The 22,433-nt window shown below is 41.6% G+C and overlaps 1 protein-coding gene and 1 non-coding gene across 5 annotated transcripts in view; one reads left to right on the plus strand and one right to left on the minus strand.

Annotated features, from left to right (window-relative positions):
- Window positions 1-3,241: 3,241 nt before the first annotated feature.
- On the plus strand, window positions 3,242-3,429 carry LOC130479828 (U2 spliceosomal RNA). Its single transcript, XR_008933381.1, has one exon. It is a non-coding gene; the product is annotated as a U2 spliceosomal RNA (small nuclear RNA).
- Window positions 3,430-11,793: 8,364 nt separating this feature from the next.
- The window catches only part of PAX6 (paired box 6), a 31,929-nt gene continuing 21,289 nt past the window's right edge, over window positions 11,794-22,433 (minus strand). For 2 of the 4 annotated variants that reach the window (XM_056850795.1, XM_056850793.1), the window contains 6 exons: window positions 21,022-21,180; window positions 19,899-19,981; window positions 18,851-19,001; window positions 18,610-18,707; window positions 14,217-14,367; window positions 11,794-12,202 (listed from right to left, as the gene is read on the minus strand). In XM_056850795.1, coding sequence (XP_056706773.1) covers window positions 12,117-12,202; window positions 14,217-14,367; window positions 18,610-18,707; window positions 18,851-19,001; window positions 19,899-19,981; window positions 21,022-21,180 — 728 coding nt within the window. In that variant the 3' untranslated portion in view covers window positions 11,794-12,116. Of the gene's footprint in view, window positions 12,203-14,216; window positions 14,368-18,609; window positions 18,726-18,850; window positions 19,002-19,898; window positions 19,982-21,021; window positions 21,181-22,433 lie in introns of all 4 variants that reach the window. The other 2 variants (XM_056850794.1, XM_056850792.1) reach the window with 1 other exon arrangement.

Below are 22,433 nucleotides of genomic sequence, written 5' to 3' on the forward strand. Positions count from 1 at the left end.
GCTGGCGCTCAGTTGTAACAGCAGGAGATCTCCAGCTAGTACCTGGAGGTTAGTAAATCCCTAAAGAAATAATCTCAGTACACAGCCACTAATTTTCTTTAACATATGCACCTTTACTGATATACTACTGCAATATGCACACTGTATATGCTTAACACTATATAACTAAGTTCTAAACTACAAAAAGCCTGAAATCAGTGTCAATTAGGCTTCTATGCATTTACACAGTTTTCTTCTTTATAATACAATCATTCCAGATCATGATACCCCCGGGGGGAATATTTCTTACAACCAGCAGCAAGGTCCATAAAGTCCTTAAGATGTATTATGCTTCGCCACGAATCAGGCAATACAAATTCAAAGTGTTCTCAATCGCGGTCAGCTGATCCCGCGTAGACCAATCCGATGATTCTGTTCCCTTTACTGCTGGTTGAGCCGATTTTGAACGCTAGCTTCTATGGCTATGCGTTATTTGTTGTTGTGATATATATGGCACATAAATGATGACAAGTTCCCGGTTATATCTCCTTGTTTCGCATAAAAGTACAATGTGCTTCCTCAGACTGTGCGATAATATCTCTGACTGCAGACTTGCTGTTCATAAGGATTGAACAGCAAGTCTGCAGTCAGAGATATTATCGCACAGTCTGAGGAAGCACATTGTACTTGTATGCGAAACAAGGAGATACTGGTAGAATGTCTGACCTGGGATTTAGGGTGTCACCCATTCTAAATGGGGTTGCACTCCCCTTGAAGGAACAGGTCTGAAGTCTAGGGGTGCTCTTGGACCCGGGCCTACTGCTGGATAAGCAGGCGACAGCTGTGGCCAAGATTGCCTTTTATGAGCTTCGATTGGTTAGCCAGTTGCATCTAGATTAGATTGATACAATGGGCTCCTCATGGGGCTGAAGGAGTAGGTAACAAGGTGGCCCTTGAAAAGTGTTTGGAAACTTCACTTGGTACAGAATGCTGAAACCATATCACTTCCATCTGGGCTCATCTACACTGTCTCCCAATTTGCTTCCAGGCACAATTCAGGGGGCTGGTGTTGACCTTCAAACCCCTATATGGTTTGGGAGCAATATAACTGAAGGACCACCTACTCCCTTATGAACCCACCTGACCACTGTGGTCATCTTTGGAGTCCCTCCTTCTGGTGCTCCCACCTTCTGAGATTAGGTGGCTGGCAACTCAGGACAGGCCTTCTCAGTCATGGCTTCCAAATTCTGGAACTGTCTTCCTAGGGAGACTCGTCTGTCCCCTTATGTTGCTGTCTTCCACCAGTGGGTGAAGACCTTTTGTTTTGTTTGGCATTCCACTTAAAACTTCTCCTAAGCATGTAACAAATTATTTTTAAATATTAGGAGCTGTGTTTTTTGATGTAACTAAACTACAGCTTGGATTCCATCAAAAATTACCATTGACAGACGGATCTCCAACAACAGAATATGACTTTCTCACCTCTACCTCTGACTGCAACCCAAAATACCCCTAAAATACTATTCCTAGAGGATGGGGACTCCCAGGAACAGCAGGGACATATGTTAACAACATCCTGCAAATAGAAAACCAGCACAACAAGCAAAAAGAAGAGGTAGAACATTTCCCCCTACTATGGTTTGCTTTTTTGGTGAATGGAGTTTTTTATGTGACAGAACAATGAAAACTGGCATTCCTCACCTGTACTCTGAAAGGGTGTAGTTTTTAAACACCTCAGGGCCCTGCTGTCTCTTTACCTGCTCATTTTGTGGGAATCAGGTCTGAAGATATGGATTTTTAGTTTCTAGTTGTAACATTTGCCAAAAATTTGGCTCAAAGTTAATTTTAAACATGGGAGTAAAACACAGAATTGTTGGTCAGGTTGTTTAACATGTCTCAAGATTGTTACTGCTAGAGGCAGCACAGGGGGATACCCATGCATTACTTTTACATATGCACCTCCCCACCTTGATTTGGGGATCCTAAGCCTGTGTACACACAGGTGTGTACTTGGGACAGTGTGCAGAAAATATGAGGAGGGACTTCTCATTTAAATGAACAATATTTATTGAGTATAGCAGTAGAGTGAAAGACAAGAAGGGAGGTAACAACCATGCCATGCAATGAAATCAAAATTAGACAAATCTGAAAATGCAATGGAGGTCAATTAATTCCTTGTGGAAGTGGTCACATTAACAAGATGTGTCCACTCAGAGTTAGTCAAACTAGAACCCACCTTTGAGTCTGTGTGTGATGTCCCAAAAGAGAGAAAAGGAGAAAGGATGCAGAAAGCACTGGAAGGTGTTATAGTGAAGACAGTGATGACTGGCTGGGTGGACTCTAGTGGATAGGAATACGCTTGGAGTGAGAGTGAAATGAAAGGGGCAAAGGAGTGTAGAATGAGGTTTTAGAACAGGGGTGGGGAACGTCAGGCCCAGGGGGTGTTTAAGGCCCGTGAAATCATTTGGTCTGGCCCTTCATGGGTCCTGGCAGATCTCTAGCTCAGAAGGATCTAAGACTGGCAATCTGACCCCTCCTGCAAACAGGAATAGCCTCTATTCAAGGCGGATGTGAGATTGTTTTGCTGAGAAAAGTAACCTTCCCCCCCCCTTGCAGAAAAGTCATTAGCTATGGAGCTGCTAGGAGTCCAAGAAATTGTGTTAGCCCTTTCCCACCTGGGTCGTGGAGAAACGTATTCCCTCTGTACTACAAGAGGGCTGGGGGCTGAAATGGCAACAATGGAGGGGTTAAAGGGGGCAGGGCCAGAATGCGCAAGGGGGTGAGTTCTTAGCCAGTGTGTCCTCATTTCACCCCTGCAGGCGGAGGTAGCAGGAGCTGGCTGTAGAATCCGGCCCCAACCATGCAGAGCAGGAGCAACTCCAGCGTGTGGCTGGACAGCTACGCCCGGCTGGTGCAACAGACCATCCTGTGCCACCAGGTGGGCGAGTGTGCTACCGGTTGGATGCCTGCCTGCTTTTCATCTGGGGCAGCTGCCTGCTTGGGGCTTGGTTGGCTAATTTTTAAGTTGATAATTTTGTATGGCCCGCAAATGATGTTATAAATATCTAAATGGCCCTTGGCGAAAAAAAGGTTCCCCACCCCTGCTTTAGAAGTTTTGGAATTGGGTAGTCAAATGAAGCTGTGCAGGATAATAACCAAGGCTCCCAGTACACAATACACACTTCCCGGGTGATTCAATCATAAGACCGGAAAGGACTATCAGTCAATCCCTAGCCATTGCTGGCAGGTATGAGTCATACCTCATACTTCTCGGCTTTAGGGTTAAGATCAAGTGTGCTATCTGTTCTTATCAGTTTAATATTTGATACGCTCTCCACCCGAGAGCTGCAGTAAATGCATTTTTAGAACTGGGAGGCACCCAGGGGCTTGCTCCTTCCCCTCCACGCACCGGTCCAGTATTGCAGTGCCTCCGGAAGCAATGCCCTTTCCCCTTGGGGGAATTTTTTTCCCGCAAAAGCCAGCATGGTGTGGTGGTTAAAGTGTCAGACTAGGATCTGGGAGACCCAGGTTCGAATCACCACACTGCCATGGAAACATGCTGGGTGACTTTGGGCCAGTCAAACACTCTCAGCCTTGACCCTGGCAAGTATTTGGATGGGAGACCTCCAAGGAATGCCAGGGGCGTGATGTGGAGGGAAGCAATGGCAAACCACTTCTGAACATCTCTTGCCTTGAAAACCCTACAGGTCAGTTGTCACTTGACCTGTCGCCCACCCATAATAGATCATTTGCAACCTACTCCATCTCCTCTTCCCCAATTGTACACTAGGACTGTGCAAACGTGAATGGTTTTCATTGGATTGTCTTGTGTAAAATGCTGCGGTAGTATTGCTGTTGAACAGTTTGGCCTCACTGTCTTGTTCTCCTGTCTTGATTTCCCTCTTTCTAGTCTGTATCCTGGATAAAGCAATAAGGTTTCTCATGGGGACGTTGCTGTCTCATAATGAAACATATTGTATTGCACTTAATTCCTACTGTGATTCCCTGGCTAATCCAATATGGAATCTATTTGCAACTTGGACTGTCACAGGTCTCAGGAACATAGGGGTTCAGTGGGTGACCAGATTTATAAGGGGCTTTTCCTTTCTTGCTGAGCAGAGGAGACAGTCTGCATGATCCCCCTTTCCCAAATGGGAAGCTTGCTGGACCAGGGTCAGAACCACTGGTACTAGCTAGCTGCTGGATACCACCACAGTGCAGCCTTGCTTAGAGAAGGAAATCCATTTTATGGAAATGCATGGACTTTTATTTCTACATCTTAATTAACTTTTGCAGGATTGTAGGTATAATGAGATGTTGCTGTTAGCGGAGCAGGCAAAGGGGCACTTTGCAGTATCACAGCCTATGTGAATTTTTACTGTACATAAGAGAATAAAGGGACAGTTGCTGAGTGGACCAATATCCAATCTTAGCAGCCAATCTGTGTCATTTCTCTGGAGCAACAAAACAGAAACATTAATATTAAAATATAAAATAGCTAAATAAAACACTAAGAGCCCTATGGTGCAGAGTGGTAAGCTGCAGTACTGCAGTCCAAGCTCTGCTCACGACTGAGTTCGATCCTGACGGAAGCCAGTTTCAGGTAGCCGGCTCAAGGTTGACGCAGCCTTCCAACCTTCCAAGGTTGGTAAAATGAGTACCCAGCTTGCTGGGGGTAAAGGGAAGATGACTGGGGAAGGCACTGGCAAACCACCTCGTAAAACAAAGTCTTCCTAGTAAACGTCAGGATGTGATGATACCCCATGGGTCAGGAATGACCCGGTGCTTGCACAGGGGACCTTTACCTTTTAAATAAAACACTACCACAACATGTTTGCTTGTTGTTTGCTTGTGATTTCATGTTATGTGTTCATGTTGTTTGCTTGTGATTTAAAATTAGGTACAGAAGTCTGAACTCTACAAGCATGTATGTGTGCATAATACACACACACACACACAGAGAGAGATAAATTAATCTCTTTCATCTGTCAGATCAATTAAAATATAATGCAATCAAAAGCATTCCTTACCGTGACATCCCTTTTAAAAATCATAACTGCAACCCAGAGAAGTCACAAATATGCTCTCATTTCAAGAACATGCCTCAGTAGTTTTCAAAAAAAGGGGAAGTCCTTTCTCCCTTGGAGTTTCCGACTGGTACGTTAAGGCAAATCAAAGGTCGGATAATAAGATGAGAAAAATTTGATCCCCAACCAGACAAAATGGGTGGCACTGAACAGTCAACTGATATTATTGTTGTGGTGTGAGTCTTATGAGTGTTCTTCACAAAAGCAAATGCGAACAAAGAAGAAAGCCGTGCTAGGTATTTGTCATAACAGCAAACTGTAAAAAGAGCTTATGCCCAGACTAACACTAAACCTGCTAGTGTTGCTTGGAGAAAATTAAATTGCAGAATGTGATTGGAAAAAGGCAAATCAATCAAAATGGAACAATCACTGGCCATATACACGTGTGCCCATCACCAATATCTTGGCTGTTCTGTTTTGATTGATCTGTCCTTTTTCAATCACACTGTGTTATTTTTGGGCAATTGTATTTCATGAAGGTTGGAAAAGAGAGTAGTTGTGGTAGAGTCTGGAAATGGGTCACCTCACTGCACACAAGAGCATTCACTTTTGTTTCACCATGGACTGGTTGTTTGTAAACACGCACTGGAGTTCCCCATCAGGAGTCCCTTCAACAAATTGCCATTCTCTAACCAAATGTATAAGATTTCCAGTCAACTATGAAGATATCATAAAACATTTAAAAACAAAACTCGTGTAGATTGGCATATAAGCCCATATTTCTGCAATTTCATTCACCTTGCACTTACAAAATAGTTGATTATAATTGGTCATTTCCCAACTTTTCCAGTCCTGGTGAGAAAATAAGTCTGTAATGCTACCTGATACTTCTGTTCAGCCTAAAAGGATCAGTGCTTTTCCACGGGGTGCAATGGGAGCCCATTCTGCTTATTTCATACACGTGCATTTACAGATAGCGATTGGTGATAGGCAAAGACAAATCCAAAAACACAAGTCATGCAATACACTTTATTAGCATATAGCAAAATATTCCAAAATTGTGTGCAAACTGTTGAGTTCTCCAGATCTGCTCATCAGACTAACAAAAAAAAAAAAAAAAAGATAAGCATGAAAAAAAGATGGTTCAGGCTCTTCTAATAAAACATCTTGTCTGCATCTTCTGCAGGATATGCTTGATTGGTTTTGGTGGTGTTGGGTAAAGCAGGTAAGTTGCACCTTATAACCTAACTGCATAATAACCTTTTCCAGGTGTGCCCCAGCTATGTTTGACAGATGTGGTCTAGGAATTCTATGCTCAGAACTCAGTTTTCAAGTGCAAGGGGAACCTGGTTTGAACTGGGACTGGGGTGAAGATAGGTGGCACATGTCTCCACACACACACAAACACATGCAGTGTTTTCTTAAAGCAAAATGGCCCCAGTTTCCCCAGTGGACAAACTAATGGCACCTTGGGGCCAATTTAGGTTGGGAAAATGATGTAACGGGAAGGTTTACGCTCCCCCTGCCCACACACCATGACTCCAGTTTAAACTGGGGCTCCTGTACAATGTGGAAAAGCTCTGAACGTGCAACTCCCAGACCACACCTGTCAACTGAACCCAGGGCAATACCCTGGAAAAGGTTGTTATGTGACGAGGCCCTCAGCCTTCTGTTTGGAAGAAGGAAACAATGGGTAGCTTCCATTTGAAAATATAAGAACCGGTAGTTGATCAAATGTTTCTCTGGTGCCAAATGGAACAACACATCCCTTTAAAGGAAAACAGAGGGAAAACATGGTAGTCATTATATTAACATACTAGAGATACAGTTAGATGATGTGCTAAGTGAAGAGTCAATGAAAACAAAAAAACCAGCCTAATAAGTCTTCCTCCTACTTAATTGGCTCTTCCTCCATCAGAAGAGTCACTTATGTTAAGTCTCCTTGCGCTAGAGGAAGGCTTGAAATGTTGCTCACAGGAATGGGAGGATAGTGGTAGGATCCACCCCAATGTTACCTAGTAGGTGGGGGACAAGAACTCCCATAATCTGGAAGAATCTTCCATGATCTGAAAGAAATTCAGAATGTCAGGATAATTGGAAGGTCGAACTTAAAAAGTGTTCTTTGTAGTGAGGCTTTCCACTGTTTTTTTTTTTGGGGGGGGGTCATCATAAATGAACTGTCAATAATGAAATATTAAAGTATTTCCATGTTAAGGCTATGTAAATAAGATGCCATTTTCTTAATTAAAAGCATAATATGCAAGCATCTTCTCCTGCCCATACGTTTCCCATAGAGATGCTTCTCATTGACTGATTCATTCTTGGAAAATGAGCTCATATTCATTTAAATGGCATTTGTGCCATGAGGTTACCTGGGCCTTAACTAATGCAAAGAAAGTCTTATATGAAACATTTGGAGTGTGTGACTGGATCAAGAATGTACATAAATGTTTTAGAATGTTATCAGCACTGAATATTCTTTTGCAGGAGACAGTCCATTATAATCCAGTTTAAAATCTATATTTTAAAGTCATTACAGACCTGATAGAATGGTTTCATCAATTAATCAATTCATACTCCAATTACTATTATTTGTATGGGATTGTATTAACATTATGGGAGGCTGATTAGACTATCAGGGATTAGCTGCAAACCCTATGAATGTCATTGACATGGAGGCTAAAGCATTAAATTGTTCTTCAAAAAATCAATCATTATTTTATTATCCCACGCTGAACATTTCCTACAACTGAACATAGAAATAAAAAAATCAGGCAGGCTTACAACTGGTTCCTGTCAGTGCCTTGAGTTTTGTAAGGATAACTTTACATATCAAAGGGGAAAGTCCAACAGGAGGTGCACAGTACAGAAGACAACATTTCTTAAATGACCTGTTCCAGGAAAATCAAAGGGAAAAAATCCCCCTAAGTTTAATGGAAATGGGTTCAAGGTCACAACTATATACAACGAACACTTACAGATGCTTTATGGTAGCAGTCTTCAAGCATCTACGTATCAAATTCAGCTGAATGCCAATGATCAGTAGGTGTCAGTCGGCTTTCATTTGACAAGCTGTTCACCAAAATCGCTGTCTCGTAAGAAGTTCCAGACAAAATAGTGATAAATTGCATGTTTTGGTTTGTTTGTTTGCTTGTTTGTTTTAAAAATTGCTATTGTTCATTGCCCATTTAGGTGCTTCGGTTGCTTTAAGATCTAGCGTGTCCCTGAGCCAAGCACTAGGGACAGCAATGTGATCTACCACATGTTGAGAGGCTCCATGCTCATCCCCTGCCCACCCACTCTGGTAATGGGCCCTTGTCAGGATTCTAGGCAAGTGTCCTCCAGCACAGCGCAGTGCTCAGCTAGTATTCTCACCCACAAAGCCCCCCTGCCCCAGAGGACAGCAGCTCTTCGAGACGGGCAGTGCTCAGGGGCCCAGGCAGCCTGGTGTCAGCCTGATCAGCAGTGAGCCAGAGTCTCTTCCCAGCCAGGGACTCTTCCCAGACCCTCCCTTGATGAGAAAAAGGATCTCCAGCCAGTGAGCCGTAAATGCCTCGGTTGTTGTTAATAAGCCCTGAGAATGTAGTGCTGCTCCTATGCATGAAGATGTTAGATCAGGGGTGGGGAACGTCAGGCCCGGGGGCCGTTTAAGGCCCGCGAAGTCATTTGGTCTGGCCCTTCATGGGTCCTGGCAGATCTCTAGCTCAGAAGGATCTAAGACTGGTGATCCGCCCCCTCCCGCGGACAGGAATAGCTGCTATTCAAGGCAGATGTGAGTTTGTTTTGCCAAGAAAAGGAACCTTTTCCCCCCCTTGCAGAAGGGTCGTTAGCTATGGAGCTGCTAGGACCACCCAAGAAACTGTGTTAACCCTTTCCCACCCAGGCCGTGGAGAAGCGTATTGGTTGGCGAATTTTTAAGTTGATAATTTTGTATGGCACGCAAATGTTATAAATATCCAAATGGCTCTTGGCGGAAAAAAGGTTCCCCACCCCTGTGTTAGATCCTTCTTCGGAGTCACGATATGGAACCAAAGTCTCAGTAAAATGCAAATGAGGCAATGCAGAGAAGTCTTGTTATCCCAGAGATCCACCCTACGGCAGAAATTGGATGTCTGTTGAAAAGAAGCTGAATTGCTGGTGGAGGCAAGGCAGCAGAAGAAAGGCCTTTTCTTTGGCTTTTTTAACCAGTCCCTTCGGATAGAGAGGCTTCCCGGCTGTAGGCAAGGGTCCTGCCCCACTCAAACTCTCTATAACCTGAAGTCTGGTATCTACAGACTTCTCAGATGGCGCATTCTTAAGATCACTTAACACATTTTGCCTCTTAACACATTGTAATATTCTGTACTCAAGACGGGCTTCTTTTCACGCACTGCCTATTCAGATCTCATATAGTGCTCACCATCTGATTTAGTGGTGCTGAGTGCAGAACCAGGAGATGGTAGTCAGATTAATTAACCTGGAATAAAAGGGTGTGATCTTGTGATGTGCCCAAGGACATGATGAGGCTCTCACATTGATGCATACTAGAAGGAGCACAATCCGTAAAAATCTAAATATCACATAGATTGAAACAGCTATAGTGGAGAGATTAGGGTGTGTGTGCAAAAGGCATATTCGTGCATAGCTTTTGGACGCTGATATGAGGCTTTGTACATTCTAGTAAACATACAAGTGGGAAATTCCCTGAATGGTGGTAAGCCTTCAGGAGAAATGATATCACACAGTGAAGAGATAAATGCCCCAGAATCTAACTACCTGCAAGTAAGCTTTTGAAGTTATCTGGATCTTGTTGGAATATCATTGGTGTGTTTTCTGATTCTTGTAACACCTGCTATCTAATCAATTGCATGCATAAGATTTTGTTCGGTGCACAAAACCTGTTCTCTCTCCTTGAAATAATATATACAATTGATTGGCAGAAATGGGTAACGGACAAACGTCCCTTTTTTTGTTGTGATCTCTAAGTAACGTTTTCCACCTCGTTAAAATATCAATATTTAATAAAATCCATTCTCCTTATTTCTGCTCGGATTATGTGTGTGTCTTAATTAAAACCATGTTGTGCCTTTTGTATCATAGCTGCATTTGTAATGGGATCAGTTTATGTATCTGGATTCTTTCATAAAATCAGTAAAATACTATCTACCTCAGAGCATCCGCAGTTTGTCCCAGTTATAAAAGAAGACATCTTTGCTTATATAGCAATACTGAACAGGAAGAAAAATATTTTTGAGGGCCTTTGACAAAGGCAGCTTGTAGAGACTTCCCTTTGTTTTCAAACTCCCTGTGCATTGCCTTTTACACATCATCAGATCTGTCTTTTCCTTGCAACACTGCAAATAACAGCTGGACCACAATGAACCTCCCTTCTAGATGTGGGAATGTTTATATTTAGCTGCCAATGACCGAAGGCCTTTAGCTCTTTGTAGCCAGTCACAGTTTGCATTGCTGTTGCCTGTTTATTTGGCTTCGCTCATTATTTCTTGACACACACCTCTCCACCTTCACCCACACTCTTGTAAAGTGCATTGGATCATTAACCAGGTTGCAAATTCCTTGGAATGTTACACCAAGAACGTCTCCGTGGACGCACAAGTAGGACTTATCTTGCTAGGCATTTTTCGCTATGAGCACACCAGCCTAACCATTTTATAAGAAGCAGCTGGAAGGTGCAAACTTGAACCCAAATATTCAACATCACTCTAATTAATTATTGTGAAGAATTGCAGCCTCACTGCCGTATATAGCAATTGCTAATTGTTTCTGTACATCTACATATATCCAGCAAAATGCAGACCTTCCTTAAACCTTAATTTCTCCCCTGATAAACATCTCTTTCTTGTCATATACTTTTTTTCATACAAGGGGAAAGGTTTGTTTTTATACCTATGATAGCTATTACATACCGAAACTTTCATACTTAGCTCTGATTTTCCATCAGCCCATTATCTTTTTAGCTAAAATTACAGATCTACAAAATTAATCTACAAAATTAACATTGTGAGGCCCTTCAGTATTTAAAAATGGAAAATAATTCAAAATAAAAGCTTGTCTGCATAAAAATGTTAACCCTAACAAGGGAACAAAATTTGCCACACCACACTATAAGGTTAAAAAGAAAATAGTATAATAAAGGAAATACAAAGGCTTTGGCATGGTTTTTACAATCAACAATGGTTAATTTTGATATGTCGTTGTGAACAACTTCAAAACACTTAAGTTTAAAACTCTTGCAAGCACTTTTAATTGATTAGGAATGAATTCTAGATGCACAAAAATGATTGGACTGTGAACAGTAATACAACTATAGCTAAGAACAATTAACTTTTGCCGACCAAAAAAGAAACTTTTGATGCATGAAAATGTGTATAAAACATCTATAGAATATTCTTGTCAAATATAAATGAAATTAACTTTATTATAGAAATCATTCTGGGAGATTTCTAGGGAAGACAAATACTTACATTTTGACATAAAACAAATTGGATTATATCGAAGACACAATCTACCCTTTTCCTATGAAACGCTTTTTCTTTGACGTTCTTGCTTAACCCTTGTTTGCACATAAGCATTCATCTGTTAATAACCTTTGGAAATCCCAACAGATATATTTTTTTTACAGAAATCTACTGTGTATTGTTCCAGGCTGAACTATATGCAATGGGATGGTACAAATCTGGAGCAGTAGTTTGAAATCTATGAACAGATTGGTAGAAGTATTCGATATAGCTTGATAAAACTCTTAATTCGTGGCAAAGTTCGTTGATCATGGCTTCCTTTTCAAAAAAACAAAAACAATTTCATGACCAACACAAAAGCAAACATCCATTCAGTCTACATTGTTCTTTTTTTCCGATATAACATACAAATGCCCATTTACAAATTATACACCAAAAATGGATAAAAGTTTGGATACCAAAATGAAGATTTGTTCCAAGTGATATAATGCCTTCAGTATACAAAGGTCCATGTTAAAGTCTTTCTCCATGTGTTGCATCAGAGGGCACAGTTGCAGTACAGAAGTACTTTGAAAGCCATTCTTCTTTTAGAAAATACAGCCAAAAATCCCAACTGTTGTCCATAGAGCCATTTACAAAATCAACACATGGTTTACTGTAATCTTGGCCAATATTGAGACATATCGGGTTCACTGCCGGGAACTTGAACAGGAACTGATACTCCAGGGGAAATAAGACCTTTTTTAAAGAAGGAAAATAATATATAATACACAGATTTATTCAACGCATGCGCAATGAAAAAGAGAGTTTTGGGGACTCTGGTTGTATTCCAAATGTCCTCAAATCTATTGAACAACTTGTATGATCTATAATTGGAAGAAGAAGAAGAAGAAGAGTTGGTTTTTATATGCCAACTTTCTCTACCACTTAAGGGAGACTCAAACCGGCTTACAATCACCTTCCCTTCCCCTCCCCTCAACAAACACCCTGTGAGGTGAGTGAGGCTGAGAGTGTGACTTGCCCAAGGTCACCCAGCTGGCTTCATGTGTAGGAGTGGGGAAACAAATCCAGTTCACCAGATTAGCATCCGCGGCTCATGTAAAGGAGTGGGGAATAAACCCGGTTCTCCACCGCTCCAAACCACTGCTCTTAACCACTACACCATGCTGGCTTAGGTTTTTGAAAGCTTCTGAACATCTGCAATCCAATAGCTGCAGATACAGAATCCATTTATTGTAATAGTTACAACTAACTGTAGATTTGGATAAATAAATGACACCATCATGACTTTATAAGGACAACAGAGAATGACTTCAGATAAAGAACTGGATGATGTTTTTAATCCCTGGAGTTTCATGGGATTTGTTTATTTTTGGATGTGATCCAATCAAAGTTAAGCACTTTGAAGTCCTACAGTGCACAGCATTAAGAACATAAGAACATAATTTTCCCATTGAAGTCAAAGAAATCCAGCTTAATTTTGCTGGATTGTGCCCTTGGATTCCTATCCCGCCCTACTATGAAAACTAAGTACTATCACATGAGAATAAAAGGTTTTTTTAAAGAGAGAGAGAGAGAGAGAGAGAGAGAGAGAGAGAGAGAGAGAGAGAGAGAGAGAGAGAGAGAGAGAGAGAGAGAGAGAGAGAGAGAGAGAGAGAGAGAGAGAGAGAGAGAGAGAGAGAGAGAGAGATTAACAGTGCAGTCCTAACCAGTTTCTACATTGCACATCACACCTCTTCCTCAAATCCAAAGTTCCTTGTGAACCTTTGTGTGTTTTCGTGTTGAGCTACCCACTTCTCCTGAAATAAATGCAGAAGCACAAATCTGGGGGTACACTTAAGTGTGCCCTCAGGGGCTTCTACAACCACCAGGAATTGCTGCATCAGGGCACTGGTGATATAATGATGAAGAACTAAAACCTACAAGTTATTTACATCAACTGAGGTCCACAGTTAAAAATAATTGCTTATTAAATGCTTTCTCATAAAATCCAAATTTAATAAGCAATTATTTTTGACTGTGGACCTCAGTTGATGTAAATAACTTGTAGGTTATTAATTAAACTGATTCTGTTTTTTCAGATGCTAATGGGATATTTTACTCTCCATATGCATGGTATGGAGAGAGTGGACAGGGAGACGCTTTTCTCCCTCTCTCATAATACTAGAACATGGGGTCATCTGCTGAAGCTGGAGGGTGAGAGATTCAAAAGATAAAAAGAAGTATTTCTTCACACAACGTGTAGTTAAATTTTGGAACTCCCTGCCCCAGGATGTGGTGACGGCTGCCAACTTGGAAGGCTTTAAGAGGGGCATGGACATGTTCATGGAGGAGAGGGCTATCCATGATTACTAGTCAAAATGAATACTAGTCATGATGCATTCTCTCCAGGATCAGAGTAGCTTGCTATTATATTAGATGCTGTGGAACACAGGCAGGATGCTGCTGCAGTCATCTTGTTTGTGGGCTCCTAGAGGCACCTGGTTGGCCACTGTGTGAACTGACTGCTGGACTTGATGGGCCTTGGTCTGATCCAGCATTGCTTTTCTTATGTTCTTATGTACAGCCCCCCAAAACCCAAGAAATGAAAGTTTTTTATTTTAAGACCTGGACTACTGTGTTTAAGCCAATGATGGAAGGATTAAGCTTTCCATAGAAATCTAGTCTTGGCAGAAAACTCTCTGAATACATTAATCAAATCATTTAAGGGAAAATTTTCTTTGAAGAAAAAACAACAACAATGGATCCTTACCTGTTGAGGTGGTGCCAGAGGTGCCCATTGGCTGACTGTTCATATGTGTCTGCATGTGAGGAGGGGTGTATGTATCATAGCTCCTCCCATTCACTGACGGACTTGTGGGCAGCATGCAAGAGTAAGAGGAAGTCTGGCTGGGTACTGGGGGCTGTGAGAAGAAAGAAGAAAGAATTGTGTGTGAACTGGAGCAGCAACATACATATGCTATCTCGTTTGTGTAGTCTGTCTTGTTGGCAGTGCAAAAGTCTTCTCCACTAACTCAAATATATTTAGCATTCTGTTTCCTGGATCCCATGCTTCTATTTGTTTCAGTGGAGGAAACTGATAACCTTCAATATCTACAGATTGGTACTCTTCACTGAATTTATTATTTGTTGTACTTATACCCTGCTTTTCCTTTCAGAAACTCTGAATGATCAACTTAGCTTCAACAATGCCGTACAACTGAATCTTCTTCAGCTTTCACTGCACAGGGAAATTCAGTACCACAGTGGAAGTTCATACTCACAGAAACAGTCGCTGAATGTATCCACATTTCAATTCTATACTCTACTAAAGACATTGAACTAAAATCTCTTAGAGGTGCCAGACTCATAACTTTTCACAGTCAATAGGGCCATCCATCCTCTGTCTGTATAGTGGGAATTTGGCCATTTGTTCCAGATTCCCAGGTATACAAGCCTCACAGTGAATTCACAAACAGAAAATGAGTTACGTGAGTCTTGGTCACAGACCTATCTTCAAGTCTCCTACAACTTTGTCTGTTAATTGGGAATCACAGATTTAGCATGTTAGGCAATCCTGAGTGGAAGTGAAAGCCACAACATTGAAAAGCAGTATTGTCAGATCTGAAGGCGTTCTTCATTTGTGACAATGCAATCTTATAGTCCTTCCAGCACAGTTCTGCTAAACCTATAACTGTAGTGACATTGGTATCTATGAAACAATAGCAGTTTCCATCCAAATGTTTAATCTTAATTGGGTTGCTGGTTGGGATGACCTACTAGTTTTTATTCCGTACATCTGTTGTGGTTACATGAGCAAAATATGATATGATGCTCCTATTAGTTAATTTTAAACATACACAGTCCACTCAATTCATCCCATTAGTTTGTCTCCAAATTGTGTAGACATGCATAAAAGGTGTGGGTTTAGGCCAAGATAAGCTCAATAAAGTTTTATTCCTAAATCCCTTTAGTATTCACCAAGTTTTGTACATCTTACTTTGTAAGTTCTTTTAATTTTCCAGAGTTTCTTTGTAACACCAGTTTTTAGACTTCTGCACCAGATTTTAGTTTGCACACTAGCTAAGGAAAACAGTATAATTCCCTCTCTATTAGACTGAAGACAACAGTTTCCTATATGGTGTTAGGAATGTTATTTTGCTAGCAAAATTAATTTTCATGTCAGATTATACTTTAGAGACCCAGCTTTCCCCAGTATTTGTCTTTGATGCATCCTACACATACTACTCTGGATCTCTTGCAAGTATATTCAGATGAGCAAATTCCCCGTTTTTTTAATGAACAATGCTATGTTTAACTCCAAACTTTGTTTCGTAGTCTAAAATGCAACTCCAGTCCAAAATCTCACTGAAGTAAACTCCACTGATCCCTCACCATCACCCATTCGCTGACACTGGCCTCAACAATGTAACACAGGACCAACTTTGCAAGCTTTAGTTCTATACGCAAGGGCTTGCCTCTAAGATCACAATCATTATACATATTTTATCCTTTGTTGGTCCACAAACAATGCTGAATTTTAAATTTCCATTCAGCATCTAAACTGCAAGTGTGGGATAAGGAGGAATGTAGCACCAACTTCATCTGACTCATCCCTGAATGGAAAATAGACAACGCTTCAAGCACAGCTGCATAATGCCCATAACTTCACCGTCTCCCCATGAACATAGTTGCGTGTGCAAAACTGACGTGGACCCCCAAGTTGTTCTTTTCCCAAGCCAGCTAGTTATCTTCATGCTCACGAGCATGAAGGTTGGCATCTCTATCCATTTAACACAGCTATTTAGAACTGCAGGTGCTGTTCACATCCTTCTCTCCCTCTTGGGCATTTCTCAGGTGCCAATAGCCACAGTGTCTCGTCAGCCAAGGTGTAATCCTGCTAGCATGCTAATAAACTCATTCCCATCAGCAGCGCTGTACAGATGACTTTCTCTGGTTAGGTACATTTATCTTACAGATATTTATCTTTTACTTGTCTGAAACCTTTGCTTCTGGAATGAGCCCTAACTAACTTAACCACCCAATTTATCTGTTATTTTCCCATGAAGTTATCAATTCCATTCTTTCTCTTGTCATGTCTGGATTATGCACTTGAACACATGAAGCTGCCTTGTATTGAATGGACCCTTGACCCATCAAAGTCAGTATTGTCTACTCAGACCGGAAGTGGCTCTCCAGGGTCTCAGGCTGAGGTCTTTCACATCACCTACTTGCCTAGTCCCTTTAACTGGAGATGCCGGAGATTGAACCTGGGACCTTCTGCATGCCAAACAGATGCTCTACCACTCAGCCATGGCCCCTCCCCATTCAAGATCTGTAAAACTCTCCCCAATACTTGCCTACCATTTATTATCTTGATCCAACTTGATGGTCATTTTGGTAGCCCTTTCATTTTGGGCACCTTCTGCAGTGTCCTAATCATTAGCAATGAAGCCTATAACAAAGCACGGTCCAATACGGGGTTGTATTCTGGCATCTATGAAGCCTGAATTCTGTCTTCCATATGGGCAATACTGACAAAATTGCTCAAGAAACCACTCTTGCACTGAGAGCTTAAGCACAGTGACCTTGATTCAAAAGAACTTAGTTTCACCTACGTCCTAGTAAAGCTAACAAGACAACAATGGCTTCTAGTCCCTGTAAATTCAGCAGAATTTAAGAGCAATCTCTGGATTGGAGTCAGTGGCCACATAGATTTAAGCTAATTTAGGACATGTTGAAATCACATTGCATTCTGCATTGGATTGACGCCATCATGTGGAAGTAAGGTCTATTGATTTCTGTGCAAAGTGTTCTGAACCAGGCGCCACTCATATAGTCCTATGGGGAAACACCCCTGGATTCTTTGCGAATAAAGAATGTACCCTTTGCATCCAATTGTCAAAGGTCCATGTAGTCATAAATCCAATTCCATTTGCCTCTTTGAGATCAGGATATCACACAACTTCCCTATTAAGCAACTGTTGGAAACCCAAGAATTTGTCTTTTAGATGCCACGTAGCTTATGAAATCAGGGTCTCAGAGAACATAGTCTTGTGATTAATTTTAAAAATCCATTTATTCCAGAGTCAATTGATTTGCATTAGCTATTGCCTCCTTTTTTCATACTATCACCAGCACCATTTAAAATGTGCCTCTAAGAAGCCATTAAAAGAGTGAAGAGCATGCTAAATATGAGTTAAAACACAAAATCAAAGTGCACTGGAGATTTAACAAAGAGGCCTTGAGCAAAGATTCTTACTGCTACGAGTTAGAAAACATGTTCATCCCCCGCTTTAACACATGAAAAAGTGAGCCTTAAATAGGACCAATACGGTTACTCTCTGAGCAAAACATGAGGCAAAATTGATCAGCAGTGGTGAGATCATTCTGGATAAAGAACTAAGCCACATTATTTAACTAGAATACCCCCATTTGGAACTAATATGGGTCTATTTTTGTGATACATATAAACATTTTAAGTAACAAAAAAAATCTGGAATGTTATTATCATCTATATTGTCTACATTTCACTCTATAAAAGCTTACTGTCATGTTTATTCACACAACCACCCTGAGAGTTGTCCAAGCCTAAAGTATGGTTAAACAGGGTTGTAAACCAGATCTCAGATCAACATTATGCACTCTGGGATCCCTGTGAAAGTTCAAAATTACAGAATTATGGTGCTATGATCTACTCACTTTCTCTAGTATGATCCTGTTCAAACAAACAGGAGATGTTTGCAGTAGGCAGCTTCAAGGCAGCAAGATCATTTAGCCATCTCTCATGATTAGTGGGGTTACCAAAAAACAACAACCACACAAAAAAGATGGACTTTTTGCATTTCAAAGAATGGATAGTGGTTCTACTTTTATTCTAAGCCTGGAACTGTGGGGTGGTAGTTATTCCAGAGTAGTTCAAACATGTATCAACTGATACCTGACACAGGGCTTCCCATTTGTAAAGGGAAGCTAATAATAATGAGTTTCCACATGGATTTATAGGTAAGGACGTTTAGCGACGGTTTGATATAGAAATCCCTTTTACCACTGGAAAAACTCCCCTTTTTAGCAGGGCTTAACATCCTCCCATCCCACTTCAAAGGATAAAACATTACCCAATAATCACTCAGCTTGCAGAGAGCATATTAGTGGATTATACTTACTTGCATAGGCAGGTTGTTAGCCATTGTGAAGCTAGGCATGGGTGGCAAAGCACTGTATGTGTTTGTTAGCGCGGTGTCTGTCCTGCCCAGCATTGAACCTGATGTGAAAGAGGAAACTATAATAGAATAGATAGATAGACAGGATGGGCGTATTAGTTTACCCTTCAATCAGATGACTGTATTACTGTATTACCCAGAATGGGTGAGCGACCAGTCAAAGTGTTCCTTTGAGCATATTTACCAGGTGTTGTGGGTTGGGGGATCGGTTGGTAGACACTTGTGCTGAAACTGCTACTGATGGGAATGTGACTGGGGGTGTTGCTGGCTTGCCTTCTCTGATTCCTTAGTTTCTCTTCCCGTCTCCACTTTGCCCTCCGATTGGAAAACCACACCTACAAATGCAACATGTCTTCCATCAATACAATTAAAGGAGTGTCGTATCCCGCAGACATCTCAGATCTGCTTCCGTAGAAAAGAAGAGAGGACCCTTATAAATAACCCGCATCTACTCTTCCATTTGTTACCAAGGGAATGAGGCCGGATGTTTAGCGCTTAACATGCAGGGCTATCTGCTGCATCTTTCCATGGGGCACTTTAGACATTCACTGTGCATCCATATCACAATATGGATCTAGACAGAGCTGGATTAAGACCATTAGAGGCCCTAAGCACTTACAAAATTTGGTGGTCCCATATATATGTAATTCAAAGTATAAACAATAATAAACCATCAAAAAATAATATATTGAGCCTAGTGTGATTATTCTCAGTTCCCACTTTTTCTTCATCTTTTTTTTTTTTTTGAAAGGATAAGAGTAAAATTGTGATGTTCAGTTTTGGGTTGTTGGGTTTTTTTAGTCACTGTATGTATGTAATTTTTTTCATTTATTGTGGGGGCCCCTTTTGTGGACCCCGGTTCAGCTGCGCCATTTGCAATTTTGCACCATACGGTCCATGGTAAATCGGACAATGGAGAATTTCTGTGGTGCCCCCCTTCCCTTGATGCCCTAAGCACGTGCTTATTTTGCTTAATGGTTGATCCAGCCCTGGATCTAGATGAGATCTGGAAGAGAAGTGGCAACACGGTCTGCATTTTCCCATCTCCATGAATCCCCCACCCCCGCTTGATTCTTTCTTTTGGTGCAGTTATAAAAGCTTCCTCGGAACCTGAGTCTTTCCCCCTGACAAAAAAACATGGGTGTACCTCTTTCGAGAGTGAGAAAAAGGGAGGGAAGGAGAAAAAGCGAGTGAGCCCAGACGAACAAGAAATGGTGTAGCTATTTGGGTACCTGTATTCTTGCTTCAGGTAAGTCTATTTTGGCAGCTAGTCTCTCTCTGGCAAACACGTCAGGATAATGGGTTCTCTCAAATTCTGGTATAAAGGAAACAGTATAGAATGAGTGTTAAAAATAGGTTTCAAAAAGAACAATCATGTATTGCTTTCAGCTACTGTATGATTCTTTTTTAGAACACTCTCTGCTTTAAATCATTTATGAGGCTTCTTCCTACAAAAGCGCTTTTGAATAAGATAATATGTGAGTGTATTTCAAAAGTGAGAGATGTCACGGTTCAACATTCACTCTCCCTCACAACCCCACCCCACATATAAATGCACACACACTCCCATCCTGGGGTTATGTGATTAAAAACTAAAATCTTTTGACTGTGTCCAATGGTAGAGGATTAAGGAGAAACTAGCAAATTACTCTGTGCTAGGGTGAAATTTGGGTCCGTTAGCATGCTAGGCATTTCCCATGCTATCATTTAAACAATATATTGACACCTCAGCCCATAATCGGACCTGCACCAAGAAGCGGAAAGTCTACTACTCATTGGTGGCGATTAAACTGGACCAGGTCAAAATAAGATTTGCAACCTCAGTGACACCAACAGCCCCTCAAGCACATAAGGTCCGCTGAGAAAAGGAAGATGACGTTTTCCTTCACACCAACAGCCTACACCAGGGGTGTCCAACTCATTTGTTACGAGAGCCGAATATGACATAAATGTCACTTGGTTGGGCTAAGCCGTGCCTCACCAGCCCAGATTGGGAGCAGGGAGAGGGTGGCTGCCTCAGCTGGTGAAACCACAGCAGGCTTGCCAACCTAGATCAAGAGTGGGGGAGGTGGCTACCTTGGCTGGCTCATGGGCCAGACAAGAGCTCTGATGGGGCCGGATCCAGCCCTTGGGCCATATGTATGACACCCCTGGCCTACACTGCAACCCTGGGAGCATTTGAGGGTCAGTGCAAATTTGGTTATTACGTAAATATTTAAGAGATGCTCCAGAAACTTCTGAGATTTGCATCAGTTAATATCAACACCTTCCCCCCCCCCCCAATCTGGCAAATTGGGTTTGGGGCAGACAAAGGGAAGCATCCCCTTTGTTGGGCACATAGAGAACGCCACCCACCTTTCTCAAGCGCTTCTATTTGTTCTTGTGTGAAGGATGTCCGATTTCGCTGCAGTTTCCTTTTCAGCTGGAGTCTCATCTGGGCCTCGTCGGAATCTTCCCCATTTGAACTGATGGAGTTGGTATTCTCACCCCCTCCTTCTTGCTGTGGGCAGCCATCTACCACAAAAAAAGGACAGACCAGGCTGTACAATAGTAAACAATGTTGGCCCTCGCAATCTGTGTAGGCAGCCTCTTCCAGCTCAATCCATATGTTGATTTGCCAGTGTATGTTTGGACCCAAAACACGTTTCGGGATAGTGCAACAATCTATAGGCTGCAATCCTATGCGTGCATCCGTGACCTGAGTCCTGACTGCAAATCCAACTGAACTTATTTCTGAATCAATATGTACAGGGTTGGCCGGCACGTCTCACTTAAATTGGGTGAGACTGACTTGCCCATGGTCACTCTGATCCACTTATCTGTTGTGGAGCATGTAAGCTTTCCCGCTGCAAAGGGTGTACAAGAGGAAGTGCTCCTCAAAACTGAAATATCTGCAGAAGCCTGTAGGCATAACATTTCCATGCATACATTATCATTAACAAGTTAAAATATACAAAACCGGAATCGTTAAAAGAATACGAACATTAAGAAATTAAAATACGCCCATTCGGCTCTATCCAGCTTTACCACCTTTCGTGATTTCCTTCGCCCTGATTTTCTTGGCCACCAGGGCAAACAGTGCCATTTTTCAGGAAACATAAGGGTCCATATCCGATAACAAATAGATTAATTTGTCAACATCAGATGATAATTGTGACACTGAAAGAATGTTTGCCAAAAGCTTGTTCCGCGGCTCAGTGTATAAAGGACAGGCTAGCTAGGACATAATGGGGGAGATCTTCTACTGAACCACCACATATACAAATGTGTTGCGCCAGAGGGCTTTTTCTTTTTAATGGCCTATAAGTAGCTCCGTGGGCATAGCTTGGAACCATAGCAATGTAAGGGCTGCTCTGAGGCTGTATGTTGCGATGTCTGCCAGGTAGGGGGCTCTAAAAAGGTCTTTTTTTATCAGTCTGAACCATGGGGCGAATTTCGTATGGGTAGCTAGATAGCTATCAATTAATGCATACATGGGTGTACAACCAGAGCTCTAGCCTGAGATAAATATGCTTAGGGTTGGGCTGCATATTTCAAAGAAGGCAATAAGCTTAAGCCACACTGGTTTAACTGGCTTGTAATATATGAGGGCCACACTAGTACGTATAGGACAACTCTGGTTTTGGAGATGGATGAATGGCAAGTATCATCTTATCCAAAACATTTATGCAGCTGAAGAGAAAGAGAATTAAGTCTTCCTTCAATACAGTTAAGGTAAAAGTGGAGGGAGGCCATATACAAAATGGAATATAATGATGGAGGCACAG

Source organism: Euleptes europaea, chromosome 6 (assembly GCF_029931775.1).
Source record: "Euleptes europaea isolate rEulEur1 chromosome 6, rEulEur1.hap1, whole genome shotgun sequence".
Classification (NCBI taxonomy): Eukaryota; Metazoa; Chordata; class Lepidosauria; order Squamata; family Sphaerodactylidae; genus Euleptes; species Euleptes europaea.